The 21,386-nt window shown below is 39.7% G+C and overlaps 1 protein-coding gene across 14 annotated transcripts in view; it reads left to right on the top strand.

Annotated features, from left to right (window-relative positions):
• The window catches only part of otofa (otoferlin a), an 88,852-nt gene that overhangs the window by 44,225 nt on the left and 23,241 nt on the right, over window positions 1–21,386 (top strand). For 13 of the 14 annotated variants that reach the window (XR_004895891.1, XM_035995387.1, XM_035995386.1 and 10 more), the window contains exons 6-26: window positions 7,813–7,886; window positions 8,307–8,433; window positions 8,746–8,800; window positions 9,915–10,046; window positions 11,502–11,564; window positions 12,030–12,114; window positions 12,262–12,421; window positions 12,883–13,069; window positions 13,357–13,543; window positions 14,236–14,459; window positions 15,363–15,471; window positions 15,606–15,792; window positions 16,105–16,225; window positions 17,441–17,541; window positions 17,932–18,022; window positions 18,638–18,754; window positions 18,929–19,081; window positions 19,436–19,628; window positions 19,861–19,985; window positions 20,092–20,226; window positions 20,915–21,076. Coding sequence is in view for 13 of the 14 variants with exons in the window: in XM_035995387.1 (XP_035851280.1) it covers window positions 7,813–7,886; window positions 8,307–8,433; window positions 8,746–8,800; window positions 9,915–10,046; window positions 11,502–11,564; window positions 12,030–12,114; window positions 12,262–12,421; window positions 12,883–13,069; window positions 13,357–13,543; window positions 14,236–14,459; window positions 15,363–15,471; window positions 15,606–15,792; window positions 16,105–16,225; window positions 17,441–17,541; window positions 17,932–18,022; window positions 18,638–18,754; window positions 18,929–19,081; window positions 19,436–19,628; window positions 19,861–19,985; window positions 20,092–20,226; window positions 20,915–21,076 (2,788 nt within the window). In the remaining variant the exon portion in view is untranslated. The remainder of the gene's footprint in view (window positions 1–7,812; window positions 7,887–8,306; window positions 8,434–8,745; window positions 8,801–9,914; window positions 10,047–11,501; window positions 11,565–12,029; window positions 12,115–12,261; window positions 12,422–12,882; window positions 13,070–13,356; window positions 13,544–14,235; window positions 14,460–15,362; window positions 15,472–15,605; window positions 15,793–16,104; window positions 16,226–17,440; window positions 17,542–17,931; window positions 18,023–18,637; window positions 18,755–18,928; window positions 19,082–19,435; window positions 19,629–19,860; window positions 19,986–20,091; window positions 20,227–20,914; window positions 21,077–21,386) is intronic. The other variant, XM_035995383.1, reaches the window with a different exon arrangement.

Genomic DNA, 21,386 nt, shown 5'->3' on the forward strand with positions numbered 1-21,386 from the left:
GGTTGCACATTGGAGTGTTATCATACTTTTACTTTAACAGTGGTGCAACAGGCTAACAGGACAGGATTTTGTTTTTCTTAAAAAAAACAATTCATGAATTATTTGGTATTGCCTCACTGAAACATATTGCTGTAAATAGTCATTGTGTTTATTCAAACCCTTTTAATATGTATGATTAATTTGCATAACTTAACATCTGCACTCAAAGGAGACATTCAGCCCAGGCAAAGCTTCTGTTGAAAGGATAATTTACTGAAACAAGTGTTCATTTATTTATTATGTTTTTTTGCCAAGTGTGTGGTTCATTTGTCCATCAGTGTAAATTGCTGCGTCTTCAAAGACAGCTCTGGCATCACATGTTGATAATGTGTCATCACACAGTGCTGTGGTGCAGGTGTTGCGAGGCCTTTTATCTCACTCGTCGTTATCTCAGTGGATCTGCTCATTGCAGCACTGACTCCCTGTGGAAACATTCATTACAACAGATATGTCAGCTAATACAGAAGCATGACATTCTTATACAGATACTGTATATTCATCTTCGATATAGATTGTTTTTATTTTCATAGGTTGTTAGAGGCCCTTTCCACACAGGTGTTTTCGCTTATGTTGCCAGATAAGACCTCTATGCATTTATTGTACACTGTGCAAGCGGTCAGCTTTCAAATGTAAAGTACCGTAAGTCCTTGTCAGTAAATGAAAAATATTCAGATCAGTGAGTCGACACATTGCTGACACACTGCAATTACAGATAAGGCTTTACAGAGTCCATTTCTGTTCAAGACTTGGCAATGAGTGGCATGAAAAGGAAAACATCAATAAAATGTGATTTTTCATTATCAGTCCTTCAGGCTAGGTTTTAAATTATCTGAAGGATGTATTGTTCATCTGCTCTCCTTCTTTGTTTCCCTCTGCAGAGGCAGATGCTGGGTTGAAGCAGTTGTCTTTTGAATTTTTGACATTTCTCATATCTTCTTGTGTAGCTGTATTCTCTTTATGGACTGTTTTGTGTTTGTCAGCTCTGCTCTTGTGGTTTGCTGTGGTTTGCAGTGGTTCTTATTCTCGGCTTGTGTGATAGGACAGTGTGTAAATTTGAACACTGTGTAGAAGTGAATGCTCCCCTCATTGTTATTTTTCTGTTCCAAGCCCTGATCAGACAATGACGACATGAAGACATGCCTCTTGGGGTAAATCCCAGTTTCTGTATCACCTGCATGTGTGTTTGTCCCAGATAGGAATTAGGATCTGATGTTTTAATTAGAAATCATTATTTATAAGATTACATAAAAGGAAATGTCTTTGGAATCCCTAAGAAGTCAGCAGGCATGTCAAGAGAAAAAAGGAACACTTTGTCTCTTAAAGCCTTCAAAGTAGTCTGACTGAAAGTGTATTTTTAACCAGCCCAGTTGATGCAATAACAGAGTAAAAAAATGCAAGAGTGCTATTTGGAGTGAATATTAAAATTTAAAAAGTACTGGTTGTTCATAGAAAATGGTTGTTGTTCTTCCCCTTCATTTCCCTTCCACCATTATTCTTCTTTTCTTTCTTCTCAGTCTGCATTGTGTATATGATGTATCATTCACACAAACACACAGTAAATGAGGGTGGAAGTGTGTTTATTCTACTGATAAATGCACACATAATCAGCCCAAATCCCATTTTTTATGGTTTGTTTGCACTAGGTAAGCCATGATAGGCTCAAAGCACTTTTAAGGTTGGAGGGCATTAAACTTGCATTAGCTTATATGTGAATTTTGCAAGATCACAGGCAAAGAATATTACTTTAATCAATTAATCAATCAATTACTGTAACAATTACCTTTCTTGTAGGCAAATGAAGCAGCAACACATAAGCATTCGAGAAGAGAAGCCAACTGGGATAAATAATGTTGATGTTCCATTTTATCTATTGTTGCCACATAGAAGTAGAGGTCTCACTACAGTCAAAGTGGAATGATTACAAACATTACATGATACCATGAGCAGCAGAGGAAGAAAACAGCCAAGGATACAAAGTATTGAGAGAGCGAGAGGACTGCAGAGCATTCAATAAGGTTTCAGGATGGAGAGTTAGGCTTTAGTGCGAGTTTCATCCAACTGTGATATCAGGTAGCGCCGATCTTTGTCTGGCTCCAGTCCAGCGGATCCTGGAAGCACCGAAATATGTGCATCCAATTTATGTCTGTGAGAGAGAAAGAACCAGGTGTGTGTAGGATGTGAGGATATCACTGAGCTCCATTCAGCAGAGCACCCAGAGCAGAACGTACAGACAGTATATGTCAATGAATTGTTGATCGCTGGCAGGTTATTTTTTATCTTCCACATGAAAACATGCAAAAGGATAAAAGACAAGTGAAAAAACATTGTCACAACTTTGACAATACACATTTAGAAAGACGTTCTGGGTATAAATAAAACACAAACAATTTAACAACATTGAGCATATAATTCAAAGTAACTCTTAAGCCCTCACTATGTGTGCAGGTGCACAGCTATGCAGCCAGCTACACACACTCCCAATAGAGGGGTTTGCCATTGAAGTTTTTACCGCGAGCAATTGCAAGTGAAAAAAACTGCGATTGGGTAAAACACAAAAACATTAATGATAGTGAGCTACATACTTGTTGTTCATCTGTTTAAGTACCACTCCAAATAAGTAACTGTAAAAGTAGATAATTTAAGCTCTTTAAATGATGTGGCCAGGCTAGCAGTGGGGTCACCATCTGTGTTCAACTCCACATGCACTGAAATCCTAGACTCTATTGCCCCTCATCGGATTAAATCTATTAAACCTAAGGCGGACCCCTGGCTAAATGATACCACAAGGGCCCTTAGGCAACACTGCAGAAAAGCTGAACGAAGATGGAAGAAGGACAATTTACATGTATCACTGGGTTTACTAAGGGACAGTCTAGCAGCATACCAGAAGGCTGTGAAGGTGGCAAAGATGCACCATCTCTCTTCCGTCATAGCTAGCAGCTGCCATGAACCTAGAGTGTTATTTAATACTATTAACTCTGTTGTAAATCCATGCACCTCTGCTCCGACAGATGTTTCAATCAGTACATGTGAGAAATTTCTCTGTTATTTTATCAACAAAGTAGCATCTGTCAGGAAAAATGCCAGTGCTAATTTTAAAGTGTTTGTACCTGCTTCTCCTGCACACTTAGCTGTGTTTGAGGAATTTAAACCACTTTCACTGACGTTACTTAGTGAGGTTGTACAACAAATGAAACCCACTAATGGTCCCCTAGACATTGTTCCCGCCAGAATGGTGAAGGAGGTTTTTAATAGCACCATTGGGTCGAGTCTTCTTACTTTTTTTAATTCTTGTCTTAGTTTAGGTTCTGTCCCAGCTGCCTTCAAACATGCTGTGGTCAGGCCCCTACTTAAGAAGCCTAATCTTGACCCCACAGTGTTGTCAAATTTTAGACCAGTCTCTCATCTGCCTTTTCTTTCTAAGGTTTTGGAAAAAGTTGTTTTCATACAGTTACAAGCCTTTCTACAGCAGAACTCTGTGTTTGAAAAATTTCAATCTGGTTTCAGATCACGCCACAGTACTGAGTCTGCACTGTTGAGAGTACATAATGACATTGCCTTGTCTGTAGATGCCGGGAATCCTACTGTTTTAGTGCTCTTGGACCTCACAGCGGCTTTTGACACTGTGGACCATGCAGTCCTCCTCTCTCGCCTTGAGCATTGTGTAGGCATCAGAGGCACGACACTTGAATGGTTTAGCTCCTATTTGGCTAATAGGAGCTTTTCTATCATGATTGGTGACCTCTTCTCGTCAGCTGCTCCTCTCTCTTGTGGGGTTCCCCAGGGCTCAATTCTTGGCCCCATTCTGTTCTCTTTATATATGCTGCCTTTAGGGGCTATTATAGGAAAGCATAAACTGTCATTTCATTGTTACGCAGATGATTTGCAAATCTATTTGCCTATTAAAGCAAATGACAGTGTCGCACTAAACTCCCTGCTTAGTTGCATCACTGATATTAAGCTGTGGCTTTCAGAAAACTTTCTTAATTTGAATAAAGATAAAACGGAGTGTATTATTTTCAGTACTTCAGGCACGCAAAATGGTCCAGCTTTGAGTTTGCGAGCTCTAGCATCCTACACTAGGTCAGCTGTCAAAAATTTGGGGGTTACTTTTGATTGCAGCATGAAATTTGACAAGCAGATCAGTGATGTTGTTAGAATGAGCTTTTTCCAGCTTCGTCTCCTGGCTAAAGTTAAGCCTTTCCTCAACAGGCACGATCTAGAAAAGGCAATTCATGCCTTTATTAGTTCTAGGTTGGATTATTGTAATGCTCTTTACGTTGGTCTGAATCAGACCTCCATCGCACGTCTTCAACTTGTGCAAAATGCAGCTGCTCGCTTTTTAACAAACACATCTAGACGTGCACATATCACTCCTGTTCTCTACACCCTTCATTGGCTCCCTGTGCATTTTAGAATCGATTTTAAGATTTTATTGTTTGCTTTCAAGGCCTTAAATGGTCTGGCCCCGGAGTATTTGTCCGAAATTTTAACTTTGCGGGAGCACAACCGGTCATTGCGTTCTTCAAACCAGCGACTTTTAGAAGTGCCAAGGTCTAGATATAAACGGTGGGGTGACCAGGCTTTTGCAGTTGCTGCTCCGAGACTCTGGAACAAGTTACCCCCTGATATCCGCACTATTACAGATGTAGCTCTTTTTAGGTCCAAACTTAAAACGCATCTGTTTAGTCAGGCTTTTAATACGTAGCAGTGGTGTGACGATTTCATTCTTCTGTTTCTCTGTAACTATTTCTGATTTTACATGTTCTTTCTTTATATTGTATGATATGTGTTTTTATTCTTGGTTTCGATGTTAAGCACTTTGGATACCTGCTGGTTGCTGTAAAGTGCTATATAAATAAAGTTTGATTGATTGATTGATTGGATAATGAGTGACTATTCCCGAGTCGGAATAATGGGAGGTTTTCATGTTTTTCCCATTCTTTTGTTCTGACATTGTGACTGAGCAACTGAACGGGGCTCCGCCTCCTACGCTGTATACAGTATTTATTATGCATCCATGATTGCTACTGTAGCAAAAACTGATGGTGGCCGAACAGTAACCTCTTATCAAAGTGGATAGCTACCACTTCTTACACTCTCCACTACACATACAGACATGTTCATGTTTGACCGTCTACAGCAAGTTCAAAGCCAGGTCTCTGGAGTTTAAATGAAATTTACACACTCATCCTCTGCTCCTTACCCCACTACTTGTGATGTACATTAAAGATTGTTTCATAACTGTGAGAAAAAATCTTTCATGCACAGTTTGAAACCCCTGTTTTATGGATGAGATGAAAATCAAACCGCCAGGTACTGGCGAATAACCTTGGGAGTAATTCTGCTTCACTTAGATCATTCATCTTTGCTGCAATTTACACTTGTAATGAGGTAATTTATTCATGCTCTTATGTATTATTGATACATACTATTATTGAGTATTGAGTATATGTATTACCTGAGTTTTTAACTTTTTAAATATGCAAATAGCTGGCTTTGGTCTGCCGTTTGGTTGATGTGCAGTGCTTAGATGTTGCAGTTTACAGTCACTCATGCATTAATGGTCTTAATTTCAGATCAAAGGAAGGAGAAAATAATAGTTATAATGGCCTCTTCAATTCTCTACTTCAACTTCTCAGACAAGTCGACGTCTCTCTAAGTTTGACATTTTGGGAGTTTTACCTGAAAATTGTCAATTTGCATATTTCCATTAGTCTAATTGGAAACCCCACTAGTGAACTTTATTTGCCTTCTCACTGATATCTTTGAAGGCTACATTTTGTCATTAAATCTGGATGAAGGGATGACTTGAAAAACGTTTAAGGTACAGCTCATTTTAAAGTCAGACGTGGCCTCCTGCTTAAAGCATTTGTCTCTGATGTTGTCCTTGTTGTATTCACTCTTAACTTGGCTCAGCAAAGGAAAGGAAAAGAGAGTGAAGATAGCAAAAGACAAGTAAGTAAATATATTTGATAGCTCAATTTGTTTTTCTGAGTCTCCTCTCTTTTTTGGTTGAAAATCACTGTTCTTATGCAGAAGATGCACTCCTTACTGCTGGCAGAGACTCAGCAGATCACTGTCTTTACCTGCTATAACTTCTTGGCCTTCTGCCTACAACTGCTCATACGACAAACTATGTTTATGTTATCCTGATGTAACCGTGACCTTGTGTGGTTAATCTCTCTCAGAAGCAAAGGCGGGAGTAGCATGGCATTGTTATTTTCTAAGAACTTTTTAGGAAGGAGTGTTTGGTGTACAAAGTGGCTGACTTTGACAAAGAAGACTACTTCCTCTCTCTGTCTTCAGCCATGTACCTCCACCTTTTTTTCCCTCCCTCTTTTTCTCCCTCCCTTGCTCCCTCCCCCTCTCCTGCATCATTCACTCATCTGGCCAACTCCTATCTTGCCTGACTGGTCTGGAGGATCTGCACCTGACAGGTGAAGAAGAATATGGAAAAACATAGTTCAAAATAGAAGGAAGCTCGGGGAGGAATTTTGTTGGGGCAGATTTATGGTAATCTGAGCTTTCTGTGGAGTTGAGTAAGATCAGTGGTGTCTTTCATGTGGTATGTATCACACACATTTTGTGTGCGTGTCTTTTATTTTTGTTATCATATTGTTGAATTAAAGATTGAATGAGACGAGGAGGTAAACTGGATTACTGGAACATCTGATTTTAGAATTAACCATGGGTGCAACTCAGAGTAATTGAATTATCAGTAAATAGTTTTTTTTCCAATAGTTGATTTAATTGTCTAGTCTATAAAATGTTGAGTCCAACGTGACTTTTTAAATTACTTTAAAAAATGTAATTATTTAATTGTTTCAGCATTTCAGTTACATTTAACAGATCATATTCAAAGTTGTTTTCTTTTTTCATGCATGAACTGATAATCCAGTAAATTTGCACGTGATATGGAAATACACTGGTCAAACTGTGCTTTGTGTCATACTGTAGACATGACAGGCTGAGAATCCAAGGAGCACATTTTCAAGTGTGATTGGGCTTGATTTGATTTGACTGGAAAAGCTTCTTACCTTTATTTTGATGAGGGATTCCTCTGTCTTTCTTTTTATTCCCATTCATGTGCCTACAGGCTTTTACATGTAAATCATTCTTGGCACTCAAATGAGTTGTAAAACCATCCAGTTTTCATATTCCATGAAATGAGGTGGAAGGTTGCCTCTAGAATATCGGGGGAAAGATCAAAGCAGAAATTGAACTCTGATACACTCAACTCTGAATGCTTGAAGAAACAAAAGGAAAACCTTCCTATTCATTAATTTCCTGACATCTATCCATATCCTCAGCATATTGGACGGTCGCACTCATTTTTAATTATTAAGGCCCCTCATTTGTCGTCCCACTGATGACATTGCAAGCTCTTTGTTGTTGTGGTGTCATGTGATCCAGATAATATCAATGTGGAGACACCGGATACTCTTGTTTTGTGATTGAGGGTCTGGAGAATTGGTGGGGGAGCAGGGTTGGAGGGGGATTACATCCACTAGAGTTAAATGTCTAACCAAGTTACAAAGATGTCCATCATATACGTTATGGTGTTGGGTTGCATTTTTATTATGTGCACAAGTGGGCCATGGGGTTTTCTGCTCAAGTCCAGTTCAGTACTAATGTTAATCAATTTCTCCTGTGGGTCTTTGAGTCTACTGATGCAGAGTGAACTTAATGAGACAAGTATGAGAAAGATTGTTTTCATGTTATAAGTTCCCTCTCCTTTCTCCGCCCATCTGTCTTTATCTCCTCCACCAGAGCAGGGAAGGGAGTTTTCTCAGCCATGAAGCTTGGCAAGGTCAAGAGCTCTAAGGACGATTACAAGAGAGGAGGTAAAATTTCACTCAAGATACAAGATAAGGCCCAAAATTAATGATTCACGTTTGTTTATTTTTATCCAAATCTTGCAAGTTAGCTGGAGGGAAAGTACATGTTGAAGCAAGTTTCTTAAGTTGTTAACGTAGACAACGAGTGACAATAAATAATGCCCTGTCATATTTAGGGCCATAGCTGGCTGGAATTACTAAGGTCATGAGTCCGAGATTCCAAAAATAAAATTGTGGCATATTTAAACATAGGATTTAAAAAGTAGTGGAATCAGCCTGTTTGTTTTAAGTTGTGTAATGTTAACTCCCCACAACTTTCATGGAAACATGATCTCAGTGTCGTCAGAGTATTTAGTGCTGTGGTCCTACCAATAATACATTTTTGGTTGCTTCTGGTGATGTCACCCTTGTGCCATTGTTGTTCAGATGAGCCAGCGGTCCTGGACATGGAGGACCTGGACAGGAAGGCCATGCGTCTTGCTGGAGCACTGGACCCAGACACAATCTCTCTGGCCTCTGTCACCGCCGTCACCACCAACGTCTCCAATAAAAGGTCTCATTTTTGTTTTAAACACTGAGACATGCATGCACACACACGTTAGAGAAATACATTCAAACACACAATGGTCTCAGTCACTACTGTACATCTCAAACTGCTGATGCTGCAGGATCATTTGAGGCTGGTTGCACACAGTGATGCCATTTAATGACATATATTTCTAAGAATAAACTTATTTAAGTTGGGAAGGTGGAAAAGATTAAGATTCAACCTTAGAATTGAGTTTGTGATCATCATGTGCCACCTCAGTGTTTCTCTGTTGGAGTACAGGAGAATGCAATCACCGATTGTGTTGTGTATCTTCAGGTCAAAGCCAGATATCAAGATGGAGCCGAGCTCTGGACGCCCAGTGGATTATCAGGTGTGTGTGGGTGTATGGGTGGGTGTGTGGGTGTATGGGTGTTTGTGTGTGTGCATGAACATATACTGTATATGCATTTCTACCTGCATATCTGCACATACAACTATGTGCAGGTTCATTGATTTGTTTGTGCATTGTCCTCTGCACTGATGTCTACTTCTCCTGAGGCTTATTTAAAAATGTGATGTTTTATTTTTACCATTTGTATCTCATGTGTGTGATTTTGATCTGCACTATAACTAGCAGGGTAGTTGGAAGGGAGTAAGAAGTTCCATGTTAATGCAAATTATGCTGTTAAAAAAATAAAAATAATTATCCCACATTGTGCCTGATTGAGGTACCATTTAAAGAAAAATTGTTCGTCATTTTGGGAAATACACATCTTTGTTTTCTTGCCGAGAGTTAGATGAGAATATTGATACCACTCTCATATATATATATATATATATATATATCTGTGTGTATATATATATATTTGTGCGTGATGCAGGGGTATCTTTTTTTTATACTCATGGCTGTTTGCTTGCTGTGGCTACCACACTAAATAATTTACCACAACCGAAGTAAAAGGAGGAAAGGAATAATTGTGGACACAGTGTAACTTAAATGCTGGCCCATGTCCTATTTTCTTGGCCTTTTTTTATTTAACGACATGAATGCATTAAATGTATTCGTGAAATAATATGTGTATCATAAAATTATTTATTTACCAGACTGAAATCCTGGTGTAATTTTAGACTGCAGGTTTTTCCTCTCTTTTTTTCTTTCTCTCTCTGTTCCTCTTCATTATCTTACGACTTAATTAAACCAGAGGGATATATTACTTGGATGTAGAAACTTATCTCAGATCTAGTTTGTCCATCAAATGGCACGATAATTTAGCAGGGGGAGATGTACAAGTAAACACAGGCTGAGAAAGTGTAATCTGGCAGAAGCCCTCATGTCTGAAATCAGAATCATTAGTTTGTGAAAGATCAATTTGGTTGTTGTTTTTTGCCTTTGAATTGTCCTCAGGGTAATTACTGCATAGTGTTGCTGCCAACTCACTGTTGGATGAAAGTCAGCTTGTTTTAGCTTTCAGAGCCATATCCAATGTGCTAATGTCTACCATCAGATCAACATCACAGTGATCGAGGCCCGGCAGCTGATAGGCCTCAACATGGACCCCGTTGTGTGCGTGGAGATTGGAGACGACAAGAAGTACACATCTATGAAGGAGTCCACCAACTGCCCGTACTACAATGAGGTTAGACCATTTCGGCTTCAAAAATTCACACTGCAAGAAGGCAATGGTCACCTTTTTATGTAATATAAACTATCTTCCTTTTTACCTCTGAATGTCAGCTTCACTTTGTCCCTCCTATGCAACATAACAACATCAGACGTGCTAATTAATGCCAATAAATAAATACATAAAATTTACTCAGACAGTAATCACAATAAATAGTGCATGCTTTTAGTATTTGTTAATGTGAATAAACAAATGTATTGCAAAAACCTAGGTTGTATAAGATAAGACCATAACCAAGATAATTGGTGTGGTTATACAGTAAATGCATCTTATCACATTCATTTACATTGTTAGAGCAGGTGTTTCTCAACATGAAGACATCAGTTGATAGCTTTTTCCTGTTCTGCAACCAATCAGATTTCTGGGAACATGCACAAAGTAAAATGCTGGCTCTTATTGATGGTCTGCCATCTCTGAGTGTTCCTGAACAGCAAAGAATCTCTCTTGGTATGAATTGTTGATAGTTTGTCTGCTATTGATTCCTTGTTTGTCTAAATATCCCCTGTTGACAGACAAACTCAAGATAATAGTCCTTCACGCTTTCTCTCCTCGTATCCAGACCCTCCAGTTTGTTCAGAGTCTGTGCTGTTTCAGATAGCTTCACACTTCTTAAGAATAATCATCTGGAATCAGCTGCAGTGGGAAACTACACTATACTATGCTATTGCAAAAACTACATCATCATGACAAATATAATCTCACCCCATTTCATCTCCCTTGTCTTTGTCACTCTGCTTACTTTTTCATTTAGTATACATATTTAATCATGACAGCACAAATGTGGAGTTATGAATAACCTGCAAAATACCACAGGAAAAGATGCAATCGTGAGTGACACAGGGGGGGTGGCATTGTCTGATAATAGGTCCATGGTTGGGCTGTTGCCTGCAGCAAAGTTAATGATGTACAGTTCTGTAGAGTGTGGCTGTCCTTGCTGTGGGAGAACAAGTGCCCTGTGTTTTTCTTTGTCTCTATTGTAAAAAAAAAACACACAAACAACATTAAAAAAGAGGAACTGCAAAGTGATCTCATGAGACAAATCTTGAGTTTTGTAGGCTGCAGTACCAATACATTGTCACCTGAAGACACCTACAGAAAAGATATGACAGAACTTCAAATCAGCCATTTTTTTCAAGCCACTCATCTTTGCCTCTTCAGAACTGAAAGCTTGAGGGGCTAGATCTGTGATGTGGCTACAATATAAGCTGCTCTCCTGTGAGGCTGACTAGATGATGTTTCTGTTCATTCCCTCAGTTCCCTTAGATGAACTCTGCACTGATATCTTCTGAACTTCAAAGTTGCCTGGCACATTTTATTCCCACATCAAGTCTGTAAGGTGAAGGTGTTATCCAATAGTATAAGGGAATACATTTTAATGGCAAGCCTTTTTTTTCCCTCTACTCTCTGCAGTATTTTGTCTTTGACTTCCACGTCCCTCCTGACGTCATGTTTGACAAGATTATCAAGCTCTCCGTAAGTAATCCATACCCCCAAAAGTACACACTGCAGTACCGCTAAACAAACCGTTACCACCCCATTTTCCCCCCCATTTTGGTTAAATGGGTTGTGAACATTACATTATTGAAATTTCATACAGTACTTACACTTTAGGTTCAATTTTAGAGGACTTTGCTGCATAATTCTATGTTTTAATGATGATGAATTGAATGATTTAAAGATAATATACTGTAACTTCATGAGGCAGGAAGGAGTGGATATCACTGCCCTTTGGTATGTATAAATAAGTAACTGGTTATGTTTAATCTAAATCTGTGAAGACATTATGCAGCCCCTTTGTTGAACATAAAGTTCATAGCCATCTGTTTCCCCATAACACTCATACTTTTTGAATTTTTAATTGCCGTCTCCAGTTCAATAGGGAATCTTTTAGAGTTTGCTCTTTGTTTTAATATCTCATGCTCAATTCTGTCTGCGTAGGTTATTCACTCTAAAAATCTTCTTCGAAGTGGGACATTGGTGGGAACCTTCAAGATGGATGTGGGGACTGTTTACGCTCAGCCTGGTAAACTACAATCTAATATCTGATCATAACATACATGCATAGTCTATTTGAAAATGAAAATACATTTTGTATTTTGTTCATTTTGAAGTGAAACTGGATTTAATAAAAGCTGTTAGTTATTAACTAATCGATTGGCATCTACCTTAGAACATCAGTTTTACCATAAGTGGGCCACCCTAACTGATCCTGAAGACATAACAGCGGGTTGTAAAGGATATGTAAAGTGTGACATCGCTGTGGTCGGGAAGGGTGACAACATCAAGACCCCACACAAGGCCAACGAGACCGATGAAGATGACATAGAGGGGTAATAAGCTGTTACTGATGATGTGTTTCAGATTGAATGGAATTTGGAGGAACACTGTGGCCAACTACATTTCAATTTTACTAGTGGAAGGTGGTATAGCAAATATTACAGTGTGTATGTGCAAATTATTCCATTACATGAATGTTTTAACAGTGTTTTCTGTGTAATTTTATTCATATCAAATATTTCTTTTAGAATGTCTCTTAAAGTATAAAAAAATGTTAAAATAATTGACAACTTCAACATAAGGTGGTAAATAATGATATAATAATACTAAATAGCCTTATATAATAAAACTGTGTTATACTTGCGAGGATTAATGGACATTCTCAAAAACATGTTTAACAATCACCCCAGTATGTTGGGAAAGCTTATTCCACAAGCTGTACAATTGCTTAAAGGTAATCAATGACTCCACAATCCTGTCTCTGAGTGGGTTTGTGTGCTGCTGTTTGTTCCAGGAACCTCCTGCTCCCGGAGGGCATCCCAGTAGAGAGGCAGTGGGCAAGGTTTTATGTGAAGATCTACCGTGCTGAGGGACTTCCTAAAATGAACACCAGTATCATGGCTAATGTGAAGAAGGCCTTCATAGGAGAGAACCGAGACCTGGTGGACCCCTACGTTCAAGTGCAGTTTGCTGGGCAGAAAGTAACTTCCTCTACATCCTGCAATCTTTTATTCTTTGCTAGTTTATAGTGGTGTTATTACTCTCCAAGGGACTATTATTGCTCCACTTGAATACACTGTGTTTTTAATAGTGCTGGTCAGAAGGAGCCTATGAACTAGAAAAGCTCCTTTGAAGTTAATAATAATAAAACAACAGTGGCAGCTACTATACTTCTGTATAATGATTAGAACAGTGTAACTGACGACTACAAATGTATTTTTACTTTATACCTTATACTTGAGTGCTTGACTCCTTCATGTGTCTCCAGGGGAAGACTTCAGTCCAGAAGAGCAGTTATGAACCGATCTGGAACGAGCAGGTCGTGTTCACTGAGCTCTTCCCTCCACTCTGCAAACGCATGAAGGTCCAAATACGAGACTCGGATAAGGTCAACGACGTCGCCATAGGAACCCACTTTGTTGACCTACGCAAGATATCAAATGAAGGTGACAAAGGTAGGTGAACACATTTGTCTCATTAGCATTGATTAGCTGTCAGGTACATTCATTTGTCAATATTAACGAGTTAATATTTTACTGTATGTGGTAATTAGCTGTGCTGTGAGTCAAACCATGACCCACCTGAACCTTTGCTAATGGCTTTAGTGGAAGACATTCCAATTGACTTGCAATCAATACATACATTAGCATATATTAAACCAAAGTACAAGATCCACTATAAAGAATTTTCTGAATGAGTTGCATAAGGAATTATCAAACTGCGTCATAAGGTTAGGTGGGAAACTCCAGCAGGTGTTTCCTGGGAAAAGCCCACACATGGTGGCTGGAGTTTCTTTTTATAAATAACAGAGAAAAATTGGTGAGGATGATCACTGATTCCCATTATGACTTATCAGACATTTTTGACTTATCAGATCAAACATTTGTATGTGGTCTGGATAAATGTATGGACTCTAATCCCCAATAAAGACTATGAAACTGTCACAGGTGAATATGTTACTGATTTGTCCGCTGTCTGGATGTTTGTTTATGCTTTGTTGGGCAGGGGTGGGAATATCTAGTGTTTGATGCACTGAATGTAGATACTTTAAATACCTTAAATATAATTGTCAAAGAAAAATAATTCTTGTAGATTATCATGTCATCTCCTACAGACATTTCTTTTTTCTTCATATTTCCTTCTCTAGGGTTCCTGCCCACCTTGGGTCCAGCTTGGGCCAACATGTACGGTTCCACCCGTCAGTACACTCTGATGGACGAGCACCAGGACCTGAATGATGGTCTTGGAGAAGGCGTGTCCTTCAGAGCCCGTCTCCTGCTTTCCATCGCTGTGGAGATCCTGGACACCACTTCCCCTGAACTCATGAGCTCCACTGAGGTGCAGGTGGAGGGTGTCTCCAACATTTCAGAGGTGAAAAGACCTGACTGCAGACACAACTAACTGGGTTTTAGATAGTCTTTTTGGTGTATCTGTTTAAGGATATTATTATATGTGGTGGAAGTATTCATAACGTATAGACTGTTAAATTCCTTCACTTAAAATGTCCCTCCAACTTCACTGAAAACAAAAAAAAGAAAAGCTGTTATCCTGACCTGTGATCCATTAGAACAACATGTTGTTAGAACTCTCCTGACCTCCTGACCCACTACAAACACTGTGATGTTACACTCCACCATCATATTGCCACATGTGTAGGTAACTGCTCATCAGGGAAATCAGAAACATTAGATGCTTTGCTTCGGGGAAAGCTTGCCAGCTATTGGACCTCTTGGCTGTTGATGGTGTAAATGTGTCCCCTGGGAACCTCAGTCATTCATGCCAGCAGGACTCCGTGCCAGTTGTCAAGTACTTTGCTTTGAAGGAGTGACAGGTTGCTACCTAAGAAATGCTGTAAACTGGAAAATGTATCTCCCGATTAGTTTTATTCATCATTTGTAATCTATAACACAAAATAAAATGTGTTTTGTGTATTGACTACCTGGGTGGCATTGTAATGAACTGTTGCAACTACTTTTTTTAAAGAATAATAAGTATTGATTAATATTTTATATTTTAATACCAACCACATTAATTAATTATGAGTATCATAGGGCAGAAAATGTGGTGGAAATAAGTGCACCTACACATGTAATGGATAAATAAAGCAGCTCAGTAATTCAGACCGGAGGCAGGTCGATTTTATCTGTGTAATAAATTATAGAAAAGAGCAGATGCAGTTATTCTTCCCCAGACTCTACAATAAAATGAATGCTATTCAGTCCAATAAAATGTTTCACATTTTCTTCGTTGTGCTTCTCCTTCTCACTACACCAGAGCGCCACTGGGAAAATAGATGAGTTCTTCCTCTTTGGTTCCTTCCTGGAGGCCACCATGATCGACAGGAAGATTGGTGACAAAGCGATACGTTTTGAAATCACAATAGGTAAATAAACCTTTTCTTCATCTTGTTAATATGGACCTGCACTCCACACATGTACAATATAACAGAGAGATGTGACAGTGTATAAAATGAATAGCTACCGTTACAGAGCAAACTCCATAACAACTTGCTTACAGGTAACTATGGAAACCAGATAGATGGTGTAAGCAAGCCTTTGTCGGCAAAGAAGAAGAAGAAAGATGGGGAGAATGAAGAAGAGGAGAGCGATCTCATACAGAACTCCAGTGAGGATGAGGCAGACGAGGACGGGGACCTGGTCTCCGTCTCCTCCACTCCTCCAATGAAGCCCGTAATCACCGACAGGTCAGGGGTCAAGGGTCACAGGGGCATGGTCAATGATGCTTAAAAAGCAATTTCTGATATATTACTGATTTAATTACAATGTAATAAAAGCCAAGACTAGCCCTTTTGAACTGATTGTTAGGTGCTTCACAATTATCAGAGATAGTACAATGGATGCCAGCCAGGGGAAAGCTGCTGGCAAGGATTAGCTGTGTTAGGAGAGTAGCTGCACAATCCTTTACACATTCAAGTTATGAAGTAAACATTTAGTTTAGTGTGTAACAATTTAGAGTTTTAGACTGTGGACCAAGTCATTTTGTTTGTACTTTACAGGAATTACTTCCATCTTCCCTACTTTGAAAAGAAGCCATGTGTCTACATCAAAAGCTGGTGGCAGGACCAGAGAAGACGACTTTACAACTCCAACATGATGGACAAGATCGCTGACAAGCTTGTCAGTATACCTTTCTTCTCGTGCAAAATGTGTAAAGGTTGGCTCAGGTGGCAGGATCGGCTTAACTCAGTAGCTGTTAGTTGATGACTAAACTTAGTCTTGCTAGCAGCTTTGTGAGGCTGTACTCAGGCACAGCGGTGCATAGTACTGCTGAGGTTGATGGGAATGTCAGTTTTGCAGGTATCTAAGCATAAACCAAAGTACAGTATTTAAATTCAAATTTTGACCTGATGACGGAGCTAAGTGAAAAGTCAGAGGATCACTAAAGTAATTGCAATTTATTCGGGACATGGATGTATGGCAATCCTTCTGAAAGCTGTTGAGATATTTCACTCAGATCCACAAATGTCAACCTCATGGTGGCGCTACAGGAGCAGTCAGGGGATCATTTAAGTCAATAGGATTCATCATATGGGGACCATGAATATCTGTACAAATGTTCATGGCAATCCATCCAAAAGTTGTTGAGATATTTCAGACAGACCGATATTGTCATCCCCAGAACCATGCTGATAGCATTGCTAAAAAGATGGGAAGTAAAGGAAACCAATCACTCATAATAAACAAATCACAAAGTAAATTAAAGAAGATAATAAATAATGTTACATTGGTTTTTTTTATCAAAAATACATTATCAACTACATCACCTACAGTTACATTTCTGTCTCATCAGCCATGTGTCTACATAAAGAGCTGGTAGCTGAAAGTTGCGTATGTCTATAGATACTGTTTAAAGGTGCTGTAGGTAGGATTGCAAAGATCCAGGACTTAGCCAAAAAATGTGAACATCGACAACTTCTCAGTCCCTCCCCCCTTTCTGCTAAAGCCCAAAACAGTCTCCTAAGCCCCTCCCCCAACAAGGGAGAATGAATGCGTGTGCATGAGCAGTGATTGACACGCAGTTAGACACCCCCCCTGGCCCTGATTGGTGCATCTGAACAGGGAGCTGTGGATTTTTGCAAATCACACTACAAGCTGTAGGTGGTGCCAGAGGAAATTACCTGCTTCATGTAGTTCTACTCGAACATAGGGTCAGTTTAAGCAAATATGACAGAAAGTTAGTTTTATAAGTCTTATCTACTGCACCTTTAAGTATACTATATTAGACAGTAGCATGTGTATGTAAGTGTATGTAGATAAGGGGCATTTGAGTAGAAACCTGAGTTCTAACAACTTATTTTGTCCTAAGCTCCAGTATTTTTTGTGTCTGGACAGGAAGAGGGTTTGAATGATGTTCAGGAGGTCATTAAGACGGAAAAGGCTTTTCCAGAACGCAGACTCAGGGGAGTGCTGGAGGAGCTCAGCGTCGGTTGCAGGCAAGCTACATAATAATAATAATCATTTGCCATGGTCTTGTATTAATCTAACATTGAGACTCAGTGGTCAGTTCAGATACAGAGAGTTTCTCCTGAAGCTGAAAGCTGTAAAACAGCTGTAAGACCTATATAGAGCTCTCTAGCCGGTTTTGCAATTAATGCTGTTTAAAACTTCTCAAACATGCACATTTAAGACTACTTCATCACGCTTCATCTACGACCCAGAAACTACTGAAGACAGCAGCTCTCTGCACTAAGACAACTCTAAAACACAGTCATGGTGAAAAGGATAGAAGAAGAATATAAATCATTTAAATACAGAGTATATTAATATGTATAGAGTCAAACCACTTTCATGTTTCATCCTCTGTATCTTCTGGTTAATTCCAGTCGGTTTGTGACTCTGGCTAACAAGGATGTGAACCAGGCAGGCCGAACCAAACTGGATCGAGAGCGGCTCAAGTCCTGCATGAGAGAGATGGTATTATTTATTTTTCTCAAATAGAGAAGGAAGGAAGGAAGGGGCATGTCATGGAAGCTGTGATTAATCTACATGGCTGCTGTACAGTCTCTAATCCCTGCACCTTAGTGAGTAAATAGTATGGAGTCCCTGTAAAGGGCACGCAGGGAAATTCATTTTTGGAATACATTTTTACAGTGTTTGAACAGGTATATGCCCGAGAAGTTTGTGCAAACTGAAAAAGAAAAGAAATTGCTATATTGCGTACTTGCCTGTAGCTGCACTACGCCACTGTTTGTGAGGGAATGTGAAAACTGCAATGGAAAGCATAAGTATTGCAGGAGAAAACAAACTTGTTTTACCAAAAAACTGGTGGGAAAAGTCATGGATGTGTAGGGACTCCATAACATTTGAAAATAGCGAGATGTTCTAGTGTCAGTCATTTCTGTATAGTCTTAAAACAAAAGTCTTTTGGAACTAAACAGTTTTTTATAATTTTAAGAAAATCTACTCTTGCAGTTGGTTGAATTGAAAATAAGTAGGCCCTCAGCTTTGATGTGTATACAGTATGTAACTAAGAAAGCTGCAGTGCTCCTCCATTAGCTTCATCGTCACTCATCATCTCTCGTCCTGCAGGACAGCATGGGCCAGCAGGCCAAGCAGATCCGAACTCAGGTGAAGAAAAACACAATCAGAGACAAACTCAAGCTGGTGCAGAACTTCCTGCAGAGGCTCCGTTTCCTCGCAGACGAGGTATAGAACTTCTTTTACAAGTGGCCTGACAGAATGAGTGCATGGAAATAATAATGAAGAATCCATACACAGTATATAAACATTGTACACTAAGTAAAAGTACCGTAAGTTGCTATTGGGAAAAGAACCTGGAATAAGAAGAGTGCTGATCACCTATCAATTCATTTTGTCCAGCCTCAGCACAGCATCCCAGATGTTTTTATCTGGATGATGAGTAACAACAAGCGCATTGCCTACGCCCGGATTCCTTCCAAAGACATTCTCTACTCCATAGTGGATGAGGAAACAGGAAAAGACTGCGGCAAAGTCAAAGCTGTCTTCCTCAAGGTACAGTCATCTCTTCCTGCTCAAACACTGTTAGCTTGTCTCATTAAAACGTGGTTGTGAGATAAGTACTGGTGAAAAGTCAATATAAAGGATATAGTATTGACAAGTAGGATGGGGAATAGGCTTGTTAATCTTTGACAGCTGCCAAGAGAGATGGTCGGAAATCAATGTCTCCTTAATATTTATGGTTTGAGCCATGTTGCACCATTGTCTTCTTAATGCTTAATGATTGAGGTGTATTGATACCAAAGAATATGTAGCAGTACCATATTTTTCTCTACAGTGTATTTTTTTTTGTTGAATGGAATTGTTCATAATTATTCAGTCCACTGCGGTTGTAATCTGTGCCCACAGCTGCCTGGTAAGAAGGGATTTGGCCCTGCAGGCTGGACAGTTCAGGCTAAGCTGGAGTTGTATCTGTGGCTCGGCCTCAACAAACAAAGGAAGGACTTTCTCAGCGGTCTGCCTAACGGTTTTGAAGAGATCAAATCCGCTAAAATGGGCCCCTGTCTTCACTCTGTCCCCCCCGTCAGCCTCGTCTACAACAGTAAGCTCTTGGCTATAGAAGTTTAAATTAATTGTTACTGAAGTAGCTTTACTTTTTATTGACTCAAAGTATTTACCATTAAGTTTTAACTCTAAAATCAATTAGAGGCAAAACACTTGCAGATTTGACTTCCATTGATCCCTTTTACTTTGTTGTTCACTTTTTTAACTACAATATAAAATTGCCAATATAGGGGATTGTCAGAGTTTGTGTGTGTGTGTCCATCCAACAGTGAAGCAGGTGTTTCAGCTGAGAGCACACATGTACCAGGCCCGCAGTCTGTTTGCTGCCGACAGCAGTGGCCTTTCAGATCCTTTCGCTCGGGTCTTCTTCTCCACACACAGCCAGGTTACTGAGGTAGGACCATGAATGTGTGTGTATGTATATATACATTTGTGTGTGTGAACTCAACGAGTGTTTGTATCATGTATGAGTTAACTGAGTTGATATGTGTGTGCTACAGGTCCTGAGCGAGACTCTATGTCCTACCTGGGACCAGTTGCTGGTGTTTGATGATGTGGAGCTGTTCGGTGAGGCCAGCGAGCTGAGAGACGACCCTCCAATCATTGTCGTTGAAATCTTTGACCAGGACACTGTGGTAGGTTTTTGATCTACTGTATTTGAATGAATGGATGCATCATGGAGGGACTGATTTATAAATCTGTCAATGCTTCTTTTCTTCTCTGTTGTTTTAAACCATTCAGTTTGGGCTAATAACACTAAAAGTGCTTTGCTTCTCCTTCCCTCATGTTCTGACTCTGTCCACCTTTGTTTCACTCCACCCTGTCCTTCACATTTACACTGGTCTTGCTCATGCTGTGCTGACTAAATAGAGTGTGAAAGCATTAGTACTGTAGAGACTGTGTTGAATTAGAAGTTCTAATAGCTGTTAGCTGATGTAGCATGGATTTTTTGGTTCACCTAGCTGTGCCTCCATCTCTCCTCTCTCCATGTGTAACAGCAGTAGCTGCAGGAGCTTTAGTGTTTGTAGTAGTAGCATTGGTGCAGTGTGGAAAATCTGCCTCCCAATATTCAACCATAAAAAAAAACATCTGATGTAGATATCTATGCACTCCTTTTTGTTGTATTACACTGTAATCTTATGTCAGGTTTAGCTGTTTACAAGCTTTCCTTCTCAAATTCCACATTTTTGTAACCTTCCACCACTTTGACCAATGCTGACACCAAGTGGCTGCTGTGGTAACTACACCTCCCGCACCTGTGTCTAACTCCCTTCCCTTGTCCCCTGACTGTCCCGACTGCCACTGTCACAATGTGGTATTCAGGGCAAGGCAGAATTCATAGGTCGGGCGTTTGCGAAGCCCACCATCAAGATGTGTGACGAGCACTACGGCCCCCCGAGGTTCCCGCCTCAGCTGGAGTACTACCAGATTTACAGAGGGAACTGCACTGCCGGGGAACTGCTGGCTGCCTTTGAGCTGCTGCAGGTAACATATTAATGCACACACAAACACAAATGCATACAAATTAAAAAAAAGCTTGTACATATGCATGCACACACACACATGCAACTCCATAGTGTCTCCTTAATGAGAGATTGCATGCCACTGCTCTACAGTTTGGTTTGGTTATAGTAAAGAGAACAGGAGAAATGAAAAAGGAAGATTGTAAATATATCTATTGTGATATGTTTACATCTATGTGTTAGCAGTCTCCTCTGTCACTGCTTTTCTTGGTGTTTGCACCACCAGCTGTAGAAAACCGTTTGCAGAAACTTTTATGTGTACGCTCACACAA

The sequence above is a fragment of the Sander lucioperca genome, chromosome 19 (assembly GCF_008315115.2).
Source record: "Sander lucioperca isolate FBNREF2018 chromosome 19, SLUC_FBN_1.2, whole genome shotgun sequence".
Lineage (NCBI taxonomy): Eukaryota > Metazoa > Chordata > Actinopteri > Perciformes > Percidae > Sander > Sander lucioperca.